The sequence below is a fragment of the Pelodiscus sinensis genome, chromosome 22 (assembly GCF_049634645.1).
Source record: "Pelodiscus sinensis isolate JC-2024 chromosome 22, ASM4963464v1, whole genome shotgun sequence".
Taxonomy (NCBI): Eukaryota; Metazoa; Chordata; order Testudines; family Trionychidae; genus Pelodiscus; species Pelodiscus sinensis.
Genome location: NC_134732.1, coordinates 5,082,308 through 5,100,499, shown reverse-complemented (window position 1 = coordinate 5,100,499; position 18,192 = coordinate 5,082,308). Strand labels below are relative to the sequence as shown.

The window sequence follows — 18,192 nt, the reverse complement described above, 5'->3', positions numbered from 1 at the left end:
TCTCCCTCCCCCGCTCATTCTTGCCATGTGGGACAGACTGACAGGTACCCCCGGGTCCCTTTCTTGCCAGTGCAGCTGGCGCAAAGAAACTAAGAAATGGGAAGAGAATGCCAATGAGAAGTGACTGTCTAGGAAGGAGTCCTGCAGAAAGGGATCTAGGAGTCATAGTGGACCACAAACAAACCTGATTCTGGGCTGCATTAATAGGAGTGTTGTGAGCAACACATAAGAAGTCATTCTTTTGCTCTACCCTGTGCCAATTAAGCCTCAATTGGAGTATGGTTTCCAGTTCCGGGCACCACATTTCAGGAAAGATGTGGAGAAATTGGAGAAGGTCCAGAGAAGCGCAACAAAAATGATGAAAGGTCAAGAAAACATGAGCTATGTGGGAAGACTGAAAGAATTGGGCTTCTTTATTTAGAAAAGAGAAGACTGAGAAGGGACACGATAGCAGTTTTCAAGTATCTAAAAGGGTGTTACAAGGAGGGAGAAAAATTGTTCTCTTTGGCCTCTGATGAGAAGACAAGAAGCAAGAGGCTTAAAGTGCAGCAAGGGAGGTTTAAATTGGACATTAGGAGAAACTTCCTGCCTGTCAGGGTGGTTAAACACTGGAATCAATTGCCTAGGGAGGTTATGGAATCTCCATCTACGGAGATATTTAAGAGCCGGTTAGACAGACACCTGTCAGGGATGATCAAGATGGTGCTTGGTCCTGCTGTAAGGGCAGGCGACTGGACTTGATGACCTCTCGAGGTCCCTCCCAGTTCTTGTGTTCTATGCTTCTATAAAGCCCACCGTTCCCCCACTCACTCCTTTCAGCTCTGCGCTGCCTCTCAGAGGCATGACAGGGAGGGTCACTGGCAAAGCTGGGCTGGCGGCGAGAGGTGGGGATTGGAGGCAAGGTGCGGAAGGCAGGAAGGAGAGAGGGTGGCTGTGTGAGAGCACAGGCAGGCTTGAGGAAGAAGTGGGGGGATGGGAGACAGAAAGATGGCCTCCGAGGGGAAATGGCTGGGTTGGCACTGCAGACCCTGAATAAGGGATGTGCAGACAGCCTCCTCGTTGCATTGTCAAAGGAAGAAACCTTCCCTCTGGCTTTTTGGGAACGTTCTTTTTGGGAACCATAATTAGTATTGAAATGGCAGAGCGATAAAAGGGGCCCTGGTGCATGTTGACATCTAATTCAAAGAAGAGTCTTTGGCTTTTGCTTTTCAGCAGAGCAGGGGGGCGCTGTTGATTTTAAAAGGTTTTTCCAAATTCTTCCAAGACCTGCAGTGCAATTGACGAGTCCCGGAACTTGCTTAGGGATGGGATCTGTTGGATCCAACCCTCCATTCCTGGCACAGAAAAACCAAAGCAGCCTTGACAAATGGCTTGTGATGCCCAGCACAGTGGAATTGTAGAGGACAGCACAGATTCTCTCTGTGAAGAATTGATCCGACTCTTTTTTCTTTTTTAATTACAGATTTCGAATCCAGCACAGAAAAGCCAAGAGCGCACCTAACAGGTAATTTAGCTGTTAAAAAATGATATGCCTCCCTGGGTTACTGTCATAAATATTGCAGTGTGCCAAAACTCATCTCCGAAATACATGTGCCTGATGGAATCTGACAGACAGATGGGAAAGGCAGGAAGTTCAGGGAAAAGAAAGTCACGGACCATTTATACTCTCTGGGCCAGAGCTCAGCTGGGTCTCACTTCACTTACCTTTACTAAGACTCACTAATTTATACCAATCGAGGATCTGGCCCTGCACTCATATGGAGTGTCAGCCAAACTGGGCACTTTATGAAAAAATTCTCTTTGTGCCTTTAAAAGGATTCTTACGAAATGATCGCTCACACTGGCAGCAAGTGTTTGAATGATGTCACCTGCTCAAAGCAATGGCTGGTATTCTACTCCTCTTCTGTACTGAACTGGGACATTTAAGGATAAAGGGCCTGGTTGTAGTTCCAGCTGGATGTGAATCAGGAGCAAGCAATCTGTGGAGCTAGGGCAGTTTAAGGGGCAGGAGAACCAGGCCCTTAATATTCCATGAACACCAAAGTCTTGATTCTCTTCACTTACCCCTTTTCTGCACCAGTCTGACTCCATTGACGTCAGTAGCATCACTCCCAGATTTACACCTCTGGGCACAAATGGGCTACGTCTACACTGGCCCCTTTTCCGGAAGGGTCATGTTAATTTCAGAAGCCGTAATAGGGAATTCCGTGGGGGATTTAAATATCCCCCGCGGCATTTAAATAAAAATGTCCGCCGCTTTTTTCCGGCTTTTAAAAAAGCCGGAAAAGAGCGTCTACACTGGCCCCGATCCTCCGGAAAAAAAGCCCTTTTCCGGGGGATCTTATTCCTACTTTGTATTGCACCTACTCGGCAATACAAAGCCCCCAGCACTGACGCTCACAAGGCTTGACTACAGGGCTGAAAACAACAGTCGACATTTGGGCTCAGGCTGAAGTCGGGGCTAGGAGAACCAACCGCCTCCCCTTGAGAGAGCTCAGATCCCATGTTCCAGCCCAGGCCTGCACGTTAACCCTGCCGGTTTTACCCCTGCAGCCTGAGCCCTGCACGCTCAAAGCAGCTGACTCAGGCCAGCTCTGGCCATATATTAGAGGGTCTTTTATGGCCGTGTCAAGGTACCAGTCCAGGGGATGGTGCCTGATTCCTTTGTAGATGAGCTGAGGGGGAAATTTATGCTCTAGACCCTGACTAAGTGCACCCTTCTGAGGGAGGGGCAGAACTGAGCCTTAAACTATTTTTGTAGCTCCCAGATAAGAGAACGTGGAGGCAAGGACAAACTGGAGAAAGTCAACAGCAGGGTGGCTTCCAGATGGCTGGGTCGGCTGTGATGTCTCAAGCACTCTGTGGATGGCTTCTAAGATCCACTGCTTCCGTGATTCAAAAAAAGCACTCACAGCACACAAGCGGCTTTAAGCAAGTGTGTAATCCTGTTGAAATTGGAGTGTAAAGTTGTGCATGTGCTAAATCACAGCACCAAAGTCAGGGCCTAGGTTCTTATCACTTTCAGCAGCATGATTCTACTCTCTGGCTACGTCTAGACTGGCAAGATTTAGCGCAAATACTTTCAACGCAAGAGTTTTTGCATTAAAGTATTTGCACAAGAGAGCGTCTATACTGGCATGTGCCTTTGTGCAAAAGATTTGATTCTGCGCAAAATCATCCATGCCAGTGTAGACGCTCTCTTGTGCAAGAAAGCTCCGATGGCCATTTTAGCCATCGGGCTTTCTTGCGCAAGAAATTGATGTTACCTGTCTACACTGGCCTCCTGCGCAAGAACACTTATGCAAAAGGACTTATCCCTGAGCGGGAGCATCAGAGTATTTGCACAAGAAGCACTGATTTCATACAGTAGAATGTCAGTGTTCTTGCTCAAATACTCGTGGCCAGTGTAGACAGGAGGCAAGATTTTGCGCAAAAGCGGCCACTTTTGTGCTAAATCTTACCAATGTAGATACAGCCCCAAGGTTTATCCTCAAGCTCCTGGCTAATGATCCTTCGCCAGACAATTTACTAATAAGCGAGCCTTTCCATATTTTCTAGTGCAGCCGGGCAGATGTGCAGGAAAACAAGGTCCCATTCTTTAATAGAACATCCATTTTTCTGCCAGCTTCAGGGGGTAGCCGAGTTGGTCTGTTAGAGGGAAAAAAACAGCAAGCAAATGGTCTGGTAGCACTTTATAGACTAGCAAAACATGTAGATGGGCTTTTGTGGGCTCCTGATACCCGAGCACCTGATACCTGAGCACCTTTATGTATAGAGGTAGGGGGGTGGGTGACAGAGCATCGTTCTCTCCCCCCCCCTTCCTTTCTCCTATTTGTTTCAAGTTTTCTTATCCTCTAGTCATAACTCCAGTCATCTGAAGAAGTGGGCTGTGCCCACGAAAGCTCATGATCCCATTGACATGTTTTGTTAGTCTATAAAGTGCTACTAGACCATTTGCTTGTTATTTTTCTGCCAATGAGACATAGGAGCAAGTGAAGCTGAACATGAGATAGCCCCTCCTGCTAGGTTTCTGGCTCAGAAGAAAAAAACTGGAGCTCTGTACTCCTGATGAATGAACATCAAAAGCTTGGGTGATGTTCTCTTTGCTTCAGGGAAGCACCCAATCGTTGAGTCAAATTTCTTTGCAAACGCAAGCAGTTGAAAGTCCAGCTGGAAATCACCACTGACCAGCCCGTCTCGTGGGATTTTCAGTTCTCTTTGATCTGCCAATGAGGGACATTTACTGCCCCGTACCTCCTAGCGGAGAGGAGCACGAAAAGGAAAATGATAAATTCAATTTGGGGAAGTGACCCCAGCTGTTTGGAAGCTCCAGAACAATAGTGATTTGAGTCTTGGGCCATGAGGCAGAGGTTAGTTCTTATGTTTCCTATCCCTCGCCTCTACCTTGGTCACTGCAACTGCTTTCATTTCAATCCCTGGGGGAGAGGAGGGTCCCCACACAAGCGTTGACTAACAGCTACTGCAGGGTGGGGGCATCTGAGCATTTTCCTGATTCAGAGTAGGAAACAACTGTCCTGCCTCAGTGACTGATTGGGAACAACCGGCCTTTTAAGGGCAACCACTGAACTGCCACTTTGGTAACGTACGTTACAGTCACACTCATTGTAAGGGTGTCAAAGGTCCAGTCTACACTGAAAACTTGTGTGGCACTGCTACATCTCTCAGGGGCATGAAAAATCCATACTCAGAAGGGATGTAGTTACGCCAACCTAGCCTCTGGTGTAGAGAGCTCTAGGCCAATGAAAGAATTCTTCTGTTAACCTAGCTACCATCTATCGGGAGGTGGGCGTGGCTTAACTACACCTGCCTGACTATGTAGCTATACCTGCACTGAATACTTACACTTAATACACTATGGCTGAGTTGCTGTGGCATTTTCAGTATAAATACAGACAGCTTCAGGTAAATAAGAGCGAGGGCCTACCAGAGTCCAGTGACTCCAGTTTAACCTCACAGAGTCTGGGTCAGATCTTTGGCCTGAGTGAGGCTGCTGCGGTGGTACAGAGCAGAATCAAATTTGTCCCAAATACCAGGCACTGGGACAGGCACAGCTGATGTGGTGCCCACTCCAGTGTCGGGGCCAAACCAGGGTGGTAGGGACAGTGACCCCAGGTCTACCCAGGGTGGTAGGGACAGTGACCCCAGGGACAGGTACCCCAGGTCTACCAGACAGGTTGGCTTAAGGTACGCAAAATCCATAGCTGGACTCCGCTTATCTTAAGCCGAGCCTTGGAGGCATCCACAAGGCAGGAGGCCAGCAGGAGCACATGTTCCTGTCAGCTTCCCTTACTCCTTGCAGAATGAGGAGTAAAGGACAGCGGCAGGGGCTGCCCTCAGTGCTCGACTTGGGGGCCTACACTACACCTGCTACATCGAAGGGTAGGGGATCGACCTCCAGGGAGTCGATCTTCTCCAAGGTGTAGACGTGCCCAGTGTCTCCCAACTCAGGTCAACAGACTTGGGCTAGAAGGCCTTGTGGATAAACACTGGCCTAGGATTCAAGAGATCTGAGCTTGATTCTCAATTTGCCCAGGCATCAGCCCTGATTTTCAAAAGCAACCAATGTTGAGTGGCTCAGTTCCTGGACATCATAGAGGAGTCTCTACAGCAATCCTCTGAACATTAAGTCCCTTTGCAGTGTCTCAAGGTGGACACCCTTGAGTTGTGTTTTCCATGTGTAAAATGGGATTAAAAGTATTCCTTTCTGCCAACCCTTTGCTTTCCTTGTCTAGCTAGATGGTAAACTTGTTAGGACAGTTCCTGTGTCCTACAAGATGCATATAGAGTGCTTCTCCCAGTGAGTCACTTATTTCAGGTGGGGCCTCTGCGTGCTACAGTAAAACACATCTGAGCGAGTCCGTACGAAAGAGAACATGGTGGCCAGGCAGTTTCGTTTTGAAGGTCTTTAGCATCCGAGTTTCGGTCATCACCATGTATCCTGCTTGAACGGGTGAACTAACCGATCTCTTTCCTTTCTCTTTTATGTTCTCAGTAAAGAAGCAAGATCCGTCACCTCCCGTGGGAAATCAGCTTCCAGTTCTCCAGTGGGAACATGAGCGAGGCTTAGCATTCACCAAGAACAACATGAATTATACCAACAAATCACTGGTGATACCAAAGGCTGGGGATTACTACATCTACTCTCAGGTCACTTTCCGAGGGCACACTCCAATTGACAATAAACCAGCTTCTGTAACACAGGTCATTACTAAAGTCACGGACAGCTACCCTGAGCCGACCCAGTTGCTGACCGCCACCAAGACACTGTGTAACATGGGAAACAACTGGTTCCAGCCTATTTACTTAGGGGCAGTAATTTTCATGGAGGAAGGGGACAGGCTGATGGTCAATGTTAGTGACATCCAATTGGTAGATTACACCAAAGAACACAAAACATTCTTTGGGGCTTTTTTACTGTAGACTTCTGACAGCCACCAATAAGGGTTGCTCCTATTAGGGTCCTGAATCAAATGTGTCACTAAAATCACCCAGAAGTTTGCTAATGATTTTAGTGAGTACCGGATCAGGGAGTCCTAGCACCAAGCATCTGTGCCCTCAAAAGCAGTTTCCTTACCTGTGTTCTCATTCACCTGTGTGGCTCTGGTGTCCATAATGTAGCTTATCCTTGGGGGAAGGAAAGTTGAAGCCACTAGCTAAATTAAACAACCCATCACAATACAACAAAGAGATCACACCACATCAACCACAGAAAAGAATAGGGAGGCAAAGGAGAGAAAAATATACCCCTATGCTAAAGCTAGTAACTTTTTGAATGCCTACAAGAGGGAGACAGAGTGTTTATAGATGAGAGGGAAAATTATCTTCAATCAACTAAGCCTAGATCCCAAATCCAATAAGCAACCACTTTAAACTAGCCCCAAGGCAATTAATTACAGGCACTCCCTTAAAACTAGATTTGCTTAGTACTTTACATTAATATAGAAATTTGGAACTTTCAAGGCATTGTATAATTATTAACGGTTTAATTAATCCCTTGCAATTGGCCAGTGAAGTAGATTAAAATGATTTCTTGAAGTCTGCAAAACAAACAAACAAAAGTCCACCCTACTGATTTTTTTTTCCCTCCCAAGATATTTTTGAGGAAATTGTATGCTATTTTGTTCAGGGCCCATTTGTTGCCCAGAAATGGCTCATTTCATCGTATTTCTAACGTGTTGTCCATTTTTACATTGAAACACACAAATATGTTAATGTTTTAGTGTAAAAATTCATCTCACTACAAAAATTTTTTTATTGAAATGGAGCACAAATTTCAGCAAAATTTCAAATTCAGAAAACTTTCAACCTGCTGTACAACACATAAGAGTTTAGGATCAGTGTGAAAATAAGTTATGTTCCCTCAAAAATGATTTTGTTTTGTTTTGTTCATGTAGCTTTTTGAGGAAAAGCCACAATTGTTCAGAAATTGAAAACAAAATGCCCTTTTTTTTAAACTTCCAAGATGGCTACAACTCCCCTCTCTCCAGACCATCACAACTGCAGTGGTTTCTGAAAGGAAAGGTTGCTAGGCAGTAGGCTGGCTAGTACCCACTTGTGCAACAGTCAGAGTAGGTGGTGTAACCGGATGCAAGAGCTCAGGAATTTTCCATTTCCAGTTTCTTGCTCAGTCTTCTAGATCATACTGTCTTGCAGGGAAATTCCCTGGCTTTCCCTTCACCTCCATTATAAACAATTCAGTGATGACAACTCCAGTCATGTTGTAATCGACTCAAGCTTTCTATTCTTAAATTTCCCCAAGTGTTAAGCTCAGTTGTAGACAACACCCAAAGCGTCAAGTTTGCAGCCAGACACACTCACTCTCTGTCACTGAGACTTCCTGCTCTTTCAACATGTCATCCCCTGTGAGCAATGAAAGTGAAAGTGCATTATGTATGTACCCAGAGTGCTTTGCAGGATTCCATAGCGCTAAAGGTAGCTGAGATATATTTTCCTTCCAACGCCAATGCACACCTCTCATAAATCATGGGAATTACACCCCTTAGATGAGGAATTCTACAGATCCCGAGAAGGTATAGTTGACTTGTTCAAATGTAAGGTCATTATATCTACACACACACCACATATATAATACTGCTAGACTGCCAAGGAAGCCAAGCTGTTCTCTCCCTGGCATTCCTCCTTCTGGCAGCTATGTTAATGCAACAATAAGCTATCTGACAACATTCCTAGAGTGCAGTGTCATGGAGGAAGAGAAAAGAGCAGAGGCAAGTTGAGAGAAAAGAGAGAAACATGGAAGGAGTAAAAATGATGAGCCAGAACTTTGGCTTAAGCATTGCTTCCATGGCTCTGCGCAAGTATATCCGTGCTGGGAAACTGGCTATGCTTTTGATTAGCTGCAAAGGTTCACCATCTTTTTCTTACTGCAAACCACTGTGTAAGAGGAAGACCTTCTCCCATGGCCCTCTCCTCCATCCTTCCAGCCCCTTATCGCCTGGCTTTCCTATTGTCTATTTTATAGCCTATCTCTTGCCATGATATTGAGGCATTCAAAAAGAATTAAGAAGCACTGAACGTGCCAAAATGCATGAGAGCTTGGATGTTGCCACATTCTCAGCTCCCAAGTTTTTAAAATAATGTGGTCCCCCCCATTTTTTGCCTCTGGCTTTTCTCCTCCTAGTTGCCTCATTGTGAGGTAGGCCCAAGGAAGATGCTACTGTTAAGCTAAGAAGCTGTCATCACAGCGCACCTGTCTGGGACAGATAAATCTCCGCAGCCTGATATTAGCGCTTCTGTGAAGTGTATTTGGGTTCTCCATGAAGGCAAAGTTCAATCCGTCCCAGGGCAGTTACAGAAATCCACAGGGCTCTTTTTTTCTATAACGGGTGCTGTGCCATTATTCCCTGATCCCGATAGAGCCCCAGCTGATTTCTATATCTGAATTTTCTATCTATGTCATCAATACTTAATGCTTAGTGCACTAAATCATAAAAAAAAATGAGTTTAGAGGAAAGGAATGAAATACAGGACACACAACAACCCCCCCCCCCCAAGAGATATCTTTATATAGATAAATAGATATAGCTCGAGATGCAGATATATTCTGTTCATGTTCTAGGATGTCCTTCAGCAGTAGTAAATCTTTCCTCACATGAGACACACAGAATTTCTTTCCACTGTCTATTTATCATACATTTCACAACCCAAAAATTTACCAGCCACATTCCCAGCTTAGCTGTCTGTCAGTGCTGCACACCCAGTTATCCCCAGCACAAACCAATGTTTATTTTATAGGAGTCTGTGTTGACACTCTACTTACTGTAGGCTTTCATATACCACTTTGTGCTATCACATTTACGTATGAAAGTGATTTCTCTTGTGCCACTTGTTTTAGAGTGGTGCTAGCGTATTAATCCTTCCCATGATCTCCCATGAACACTTGCTCTGTTATTTGGGCTTCTGTAACAATGATGGTGACCAGTATGTATAAAAAGAAACTGGTGAGTGTCAGAAGGATCTCCACTGAAGCCAGTGGTAAAACCAGTAAATCGTGGTAAAACCAGTGCAACCGAGAGAATAATCAGAACCTGCCCGTTAAGAATGGTTGCAAAAAGCATGTAAATAATACAATGGGAAATGGATTTTTAAAAAGTTGAAGGAAACTTTGAGACACTGTCAAGTAGCATAAGCTGAAACTTTGGAATTTGTAAGAGGATTTTTGTGTTTGTGTTTTTTACAAAACTGAATACGAACAATAATGTTCTCGTAAAAGATTTCCTGAGCTGTTAAATTTTTTCCCCCCAGTTTAAATCATCCCCCCTCACAGTTTTGGAAAGGCCACACTCATACATCAGAATTGCTCTACTGCACGAGCAATAGCGAATGAAGCTGATCGTGGCCCCCAGTCCTGCAAAGAGTTTCATGTGCTTAACTATAAATGCAGGAATTATCCCTTTAAAGTGAACGGGCTCCTCGCATGCTTAAGACCAAACATGTGACTAAGGACTGGCACTGAGAGTCAGAAAATGAAATGGAGCAGCCCACTGAGAAAAATTCATAAAGGGAAAAAACCTGCCACAAACACAAAAAAAGAAATTAGGTTTTTAAAATGATTGAGACTACGATTCTGCCAGGCAATTCTCTTGGGCGGACCCCAGATTGTAAAAGGAGACTGCATGCCCACAAGGAAGTGCCTGCACAGATCCAATTGAAGGAGTATGGCATTAAATCACCATTGTGTGTTATTAGAAACATAGATTCGGACACATTTTTAAAGAAATATTTTCACCTTGACAGTGTCTCCCTCCAACCCCCAATGTGCTTTGTTTAATTAACATCCCAACTGGCTCATCATTTCAAAAGAGAACTGAGGAGAAATGTCATTCTTTAAAAGAATCAGACTCAATGTCACAAATATTTGCCCGATGTGGGTGTTAGAGACCAGTATAGCATTTTGCTATAGTAATATATTTTCATATAAATGACTGTATTATCTTATACTACAAGCTGTTTCCTTCAAGGTCGAGTAGACTTGGCTTACCATTTCCACAGTTTTTGTAATAAAAATACAAATGAACTATATGCAACTGTAATTCTGAATTGATTTCCTGTGTGAAAATGCAGCTGCCATTGGCTACTCAGTCATTTGAATGTTCACTTGTGCTGGCTAATATGAAAGAAACCCTGTAGATCCCATATAAGAAAAAACAACATTTTGTAACATATCAAGGTTCTTGTGAATATCATTCCATAGTGGATTGAAATGCCAAACATGCCCCCTTCCCCCAGACAAAGAAGCTCAAACAAGAATTAACTCAGTACAAGAGAGACCAGAAAATGTAAGCTACAGGTCTCCCAGCTGGGGAATCTATAATTGGTAACCTGACAAAAACTGGACAACTAAAATCCACATGCTTCCATCTGCCTTTCGAAATGTAAGCAACTTTATGAAGTTAGAGCAAGGGAAGAGGGAGCAGTCATCAGCAGATTTTTCAGCCAGGGGAAACAGTTGTTTCCTGTTTTATTTTGTTTTTTTAAACAATAATAGAAGGAGTTGCGGAAACCTGAACCAGCCTTCATCAGATGACACACTGAAAATTTACTCGGATATTTCAGTATCTCTTCTATTTTGATTCAGCCAAAATTTTCAGGCTGTTAGCATCTTTTCACATAGCACATGGGGAGGATTTATTTATTCAGGTCACCTTTTTGATCAGTTGCCTCGCTGAAAGCAAATGTTTGCTTTAGCCATAGTTGGCTTGAGTGAACACAGCATGCATTGGAGGTTTAAAGTTTTCACATGCAGCCAAACGAGAGGATCAAATGTTCTAATGGAGGCAGCAAACAGGAGCACTTTGGGGCAATGTTGGCTCAGTGTTTATCCTGAGCAATGAATTAGGCCAGTGGGTCTCAAATTGTGGGTCAGGACCCCATGGTGGCTTGGAACCCCATTTTAAGCCTAGCTTTGCTGGGGTGCAGGGACAGAGTCCCAGTCCTATTCTCTGGGGACAAAGCTGAAGCCCGAGCCTGGCCATGTGCTTCCAAAGAGTGAGAACTTCAGCCCTGGGGGCTGGGGCTCTGATTACAAGCCCCCTCTCTGAGGCAGAAGCCTTGGGCATCGTCTTTGTGCCTTCCCTATGGGGCAGTGGACTCAGATGGACTCAGGCTTTGGTCCATCATCCTGAGCTTGTGTAGCCATTTTTTGTTGTCAGAGGTGGGACTACGGCGCAAGGAAGCTTGAGAATCCCTGAATTAGACTCTTTCAATGTAGTGGTGACATGACCTCATTTTGGCCAGTTTTATTCATGATTCTTCTGACAATACGGAACCTTTCTCTCTCCATCCGCAGAGCCAAAAAATCTCTCCCCCACTGGCCAGGACTTTTTATTATGATTAATTATTATTAACAATAATTATTATTAATTAGTATTATTCTAGGAGAGGGTGGGTGAGATTCTGTGGCCAGCATTGTGCAGGGGGTCAGACTAGATGATCATAATGGTCCCTTCTGACCTTAAAGTTTGTGAATCTGTGAGTCTGTAATTATTATTATTATTACGGGCTTTCTAAAACCTTCTTGCGCATCCTTTTAAAGGCTTGCTTCAGAAATGGGTATTGGGCCGCTCTGCTCATCCAGAACCCTGGCTTAACTAAGGGCAGTGTGTGCGAAGCCTTTAAAGGGAAAAACGTCTTTCTAATGCGTTTCGACCACTGTGACATTCTTAAGGTGTGTGCTCTATGATCGGCCGCCTCAGGAGAATAGCTAAGAGCTGGGGCAGCCACAGAGAATGAATTTCTCCTTCCTGCTAACTATCCTCCACATGTGTGGGGTGTTGGGAGAGCTGGGTGACAACTAGCCAGTCTTCAGTTCTGTCAGCCCAGGGCCTTTCATGCACACAAAATTCACTGCCTCCAAAGGCTTAGCTAGGAAACCACCAACTGAGCAATGTCTCTACAGTCCTGAGTCTTTCAGCTCAAACCTGCCTTGAAGGGAGGAAAGGTGTTTTATTGGAATGTTATGCTGAGTGATACAGATGACTACATGCATCACAAACTTCAGAGATTGGCTGTAACACTCCTCAGTGAGCATAACAATCAGGATCAGGCGAGCTGGAACAATTTGTGTAGTTGGGGTGCTGAGAGACATTGAACCAAACTGTAAACCCTACACATGATGGAACTCACTTCCCAAGCGCCAACAGATATGATCAGGATCGACTAATCACTTGCCACCCACCTAAAGAAAGAGCTATGAACCTGGCCTGGGAGTTTTTGGACTGCATGGGGGAGGGCTTTTGCGGAGTATTGTTTTGGTTAAGGAGACAAGTTGGGGGGGGGGGGGGGGAGAATACAGGACAAAGAGCCATCCAGAAGCAAGGAAACCAACCAACAGCTTTTGAGCATAATGTGATCCTGGAAAAAGCTTGAGCACGCTGTTGAAGTATGTTGGCTAAAGACGTCTGGGATTTCAAGCTAAGAAACTGTTGCTTGTGTGCATGGTTCCTCCTGCATGTATAGAAGCAGATCTTTATACATTCTTTGTAAATAAAAAAGATGGTAAAAGTACAAGACACCATCCTGTTCTACTTCCAATTAAGCATCCGCAGGGCCTTGAAGATTGACTAACTACTCAAGTCAAAAAGGGGCAATAACAAGAATCAATGTTATTCCATAGAATTCACCAGGTAGGCCAGGAAATTCCCTGTGGGAGAGGTGGAATGTTAAAGCTGCAGGACTAGACCACTAGGAGCACTACTAGATGAGTTGGTCAACCAAGGTCTACTCAGCCCTCTCTTAGCTGCTGCCCAGATGGGGCAATCTGTTGACACGTTTTGAGAAGAGTAGAGGGCAGCTCCAGGATCCGAGTTGATATTGCCACTCAAACAGCTTCTTAGCTCATTCTTTCAGTGTCTGGATGCATTTCTGAGTATCGTCAACTCCCCCCATCTTCACTAGGCACTGACCATCCAGAATTGAGCCCCTGAGGTCAAATATTAATTGTTCAGCAATCACAAGTGGGGGCATATTTTTAAGAAAGCTCAGCTCCCATTTTAGGCACCTAAATCGGAGCCACGTTTTCCAAGTTGGTCAGCATTCAGCAGCTCCCGTAATGTTACACACAAGCCAGATTTCCAGAAGAGTTTAGCACCCAATGTGCATGAAACACTCTGGATGTTTCAGAAGACCTGGCCTCTACTGTCCAAGACAACCTGTGAATTCATGCAGAGTGCAACACCTCACTGGCTATGCCTCATCTTTTTCTAACTCATCAGTTTGTAACTCATTGTTACAAGGGGTTTTAGGAGACCGTGAAAAGTACCATGGAGCAAGCAAGTTATATGCTGTACTATCTTCTATATATCAGGAAACTGAATGTCTACTCTAGCAGCATTACAAAAGTTATGCTAAAATTCCAGGGCCTGTGATTTTAGTGCTCTCCAACCTACGTACTTTCGTTGATCTTAAAAAGTTTTATATTAAAACATCAGTAAAGCTCCTGAAAGTGCACACAATATATTTATTGCTACACTATGTAACTAACTGATATTATGTCTTACTCTTTATGTAATTGTTATAATGACACACGATCAAATTGCTCTTTAGATCCATCATATTTAGCAGCCATAATATAATGAGCCTTTGATACATGCAATATGAGATGATTTGTAGATGCTTGAATAGTTTTTAAAAGCTTGATTTGTTACTTTCTTCAAGAATAAAAGTGTGGAATTTGATTCACAGGGTCATTATCATTCCAAAGTCTTTGGGCAATATAATGCAGTCCGATTCCTGTAACCCTAATTGTACAAGAGTAAGGGAAGTCGAAGGGAGAGTGCTCTCTCTCTCTCTCTCAAAATAACTGCGGTGTAGACAGCACCAAAAGTCGAAATAAGCTATTTCGACTTACGCTATGCAATTAGCGTAGCTCAAGTTGTATAGCTTATTTCGAGCTTAGCCCTGCCATACAGACGTACCCTTAATGACTCAGCTGACAGGGATCAAGTGACAGCCCCAGAAACACAATTCCATAGTTTAGTAGAAACCAGAAACCAGATAAAACATCATTAAACGTTCCCATTATCAAGCCAGATTGTCCTTTGGTAGTTTGTATTGGCTCTGACCCACCACGCTTCCTGTTCCCTGGCCGTGTGAGGTGAAAAAGAACATTGACCCATTTGTCGTGCTCTTTCAAAGAGGAATTGTTGAGTGCTGGTAGCATCACACATCCATCAATCTTACCAATGGTTCTACTCTGTGCAGAAGAACAGGAAGTGGTCATTCCACATGCAAATCAAGGGGAATATCTGGGCCTACAGCAAAAAGATGTGAAACAATTCTGCTAAGAACGACAGAGCAATGGGTGGAATTTTCTGATGATATGGTTATTCCCCACTGTGACTGAATTCTTTGGCAGGCAGAGAGACTCTAACCCACACTGCAGTGGAGTGCTTAAGAATCCAGGCAGCGGGTTTGAAATACCTGGGGACAGAGCCCCGTCTGGAGCATTGTGTCATAGCTCCATCAGGTCGATGGACAATTTACACCACTGAGGAGCTGGAGTCCCTAAAGAGAGAGATGTGAGTCAGTTCCTCATTCTGAGATGGACAAATGGAGAACAATCCTATGGGACCAATTCTTCACCCGCAGGCAATACGTACCAATTCCTGTGGGTGCTCTGGGGCTGGAGCACCCATGGGGAAAAATGGGTGTTCAGCACTAGGGATGTTAAATATCGGTTAATTGAATAGTCGAATAACCTCGTGAATTCTTATCGGGTAGTTGACTATTCTATAGTCCCTGGGGACAGGGCCAGCAGCCAGTGCGCTCCGGCTCCATTCCTGAGAAGCCCCTGCCACGTCATACTGCTGTTTGTGTATCAGAGGCATAGTGCATAGTGACAGGCAGGAGCTGGTCCATTAAGGGAGCCAGTTTAAAAAACAGCTCCCCTTGTGGACCGGCTGCCTGTTGCCTTTTGCTGCTGCCTCTGATAAAGAGGTAGCAGCGCGGGGTGGCAGCAGCCCCTGTGTGGGCGGGGCAGGTCTGAGCTCCTGGACCTATTGCAAGCTGGAACTGAGCTGGGTTTCCTCCTCACCTGGCTCCTAATACACTTTAAATGCAGAGCCGCAGTGGGGGTAGGTCCTGGACCCAGCACGAGCCAGGACTGAGCAGGGTTACTTGCTCGCCCGGCTCCTAATACACTTTAAAGGCAGAGCTGCAGGTCCTGGATCCACCGCAAGCCAGGACTGAGCCAGGCTGCTGGCCAGCCTGGTAAAAAATGTACTGGCAATGAGGGGGGGGGGGGGAGGAAAATACGTGTATTCTATAGCATTAACCAATAAGCTTTTGCTTATTGGTTAATCAGTTAATCGACTACACTATTACGTCCCTACTCAGCACCCATCAGTGAGCCTCACTGATCAGCCCCTCTCCCTTCCCTCCAGTGCCTCCCACCTGCTGCTGATCAGGGGTGTTCAGGCGGTGCTGGGCAGGAAGGGGATGGGAATGGAGCAGGGAGAGGTGGTGTTGGATGTTGGGGGAAGGGGTAGAAGAAGAGCCTAGGATGAAGCAGGGGATGGGCATCCCTGGAGGAGTTAAACATCTGGTGCTTGTGCCCACCAGATGCAATTCACTCCTATTAAAGTCAGGAAGGGAGAATGGTTGCCGGACAGCTTTTCAGGGCACAAGTGCTCATGTACATTACATTCATAGACTAATATTATCTCATCTGACCTCCTGCACAATACAGGCCATAGAATTTTCCTACATTAATTTCTCATGAGAGTAATTTCATCCCTGCTCAGTAAAGCATTTAAATGCAAACTTAACGACACACCGAGTAGCTTCACTGAACTTAGTAGAGAAGTGCCAATTCAAACTAGCTGTGAATCTGGACTAATACTGGTAGTTCAAAAATAATATTTCCAGTTCTTTTTAAAGAAGAGAACAGACTAGTAGCAGCAGTCAAATTGAAAAAAGGAGGGGGAAATAACCAAAGCTAGTTGATTGAGACAGAGTTGATTGTTTTTAGGAGGCACATAGTAAAGGGCACATAATTTTCTTTCAAACAAAAATATACAAACAGGGTAGGACAAGTACTATACTTCAGGGGGGAAAATCCCCAAATCCATGAATACAAATGAGGAGAGCACTGCCTAGACACACATACTGCAGAAGAGGATTTGAGGGTTACAATAAATCACAAACTAAATATAAAAATGAGTCATCCCATGGCACCTTCGAAACTAACAAAAATATCTATAGTATCATGAGCTTTTGTGGGCACAACCCACTTCTTCAGATGAGCTGGAGTGGAAAAAAAACTAAATATGAGTCAGCAGAGTATTGTTGAAAAGGCAAATGCCCGCCTGGGGTGAGTTAACAGGCATGTTTGTGATTCTTAAATGATCTTGTATGTAGAACAAGCACGGGAACTGGTTGACATGTTGGCACCGGTGAGGCCTTGGATGGAGTAGTGGGTCTAATTTTGGGCACTGCGCTTTAAGATGCGGATCAATTTGAGAGAGTCCAGAGCAGAGCAACAATAGTGATAAAAGATTTAGAAAGTTGGACCGCTGAGGAAAAATGGAAGAAAACTGGGCATGTTTAGTCTAAAGACCAGAATAGTGATGGGCAACATGCGGCCCATCAGGGTTCAAAGTGTCACCCATGAGACATTTTGTTTACTTTTGCCCATGAGCAAGGTTGTCAGATTCCAGTGTTTCCATCTGTGTAATGGTTTTCCTACTGCTATTACAAAAGCAACACACGCATAAAGCCAGGGCACGTGAAGTGAGGTGCATGCTGACCGCACACTACAGCATCTCTGAGAGCTGTGTGCTCCCTCTGCAGTCAACCCATCCTGTAAATTCTAGGCACGTGAGCACAGTTAGCAAAACTACCCTATCGCGGAAGACCGTCTCAGTGACAACAATCCTGTGGCCCACACGGATGAAGGAGGGCCACTTGTATGGCCCACTCACTAGCCTCGGTTTCTCATCACTGAAATAGAAGGTGGATTGTGACGGAAGAACTTACAGTCTTCAAATATGTAAATGGTTATTAGAAACAGTTGTTTCAAATATGTAAATGGTTGTTTATTCTTATCAATAAACTAGGCAAATACAATTTAGATGGGGCTACCATAAGGTGAGTGCATAACTGGCTGGATAACTGTACTCAGAGAGTAGTTATTAATGGCTCACAATCCTGCTGTATATCGGCATAGAGAGTACACTTATTAAATTTGCAGATGATACTAAGCTGGGAAGGGGTTGCAACTGCTTTGGGTCATAATTCAAAATGATCTGGACAAATTGGAGAAATGGTCTGAGGTAAACAGGATGAAGTTTAATAAGGATAAATGCAAAGTGCTCCACATAGGAAGGAAAAATCAGTTTCACACATACGGTATGTCTACATTGCATTCCTCTTCTGAGAGAGGAATGAAAATGCAGCTGAGCAAAATTGCAAAGGAAGTGTGGATTTGAATTTCCAGTGCTTCATTTGCATAATTGCAGCCAGCCACTTTTTCTAAATATCCTATTTTGAGATTAAAAACGCTGTTTAGACACGGTTATTTCAAGAAAAAAACCTTCTTTCAAAATAACCCTTAAACCTCATTTTATAAGGAGTAATCAGTAACCAGTCCAAGTAGAAGCAAGGAAGATTTAGGTTTGAATTTAAGAAAAGCTTTCTAACTACAAGGATGAGTAA

At 44.5% G+C, this 18,192-nt stretch overlaps 1 protein-coding gene across 1 annotated transcript in view; it reads left to right on the top strand.

Moving 5' to 3' along the window:
• TNFSF15 (TNF superfamily member 15) overlaps positions 1-14,213 on the top strand; it is a 34,500-nt gene extending 20,287 nt beyond the window's left edge. Inside the window, exons 3-4 of the mRNA XM_006137185.4 lie at positions 1,463-1,504; positions 6,014-14,213. Coding sequence (XP_006137247.2) covers positions 1,463-1,504; positions 6,014-6,441 — 470 coding nt within the window. The 3' untranslated portion in view covers positions 6,442-14,213. The remainder of the gene's footprint in view (positions 1-1,462; positions 1,505-6,013) is intronic.
• The last annotated feature ends 3,979 nt before the right edge of the window (positions 14,214-18,192 follow it).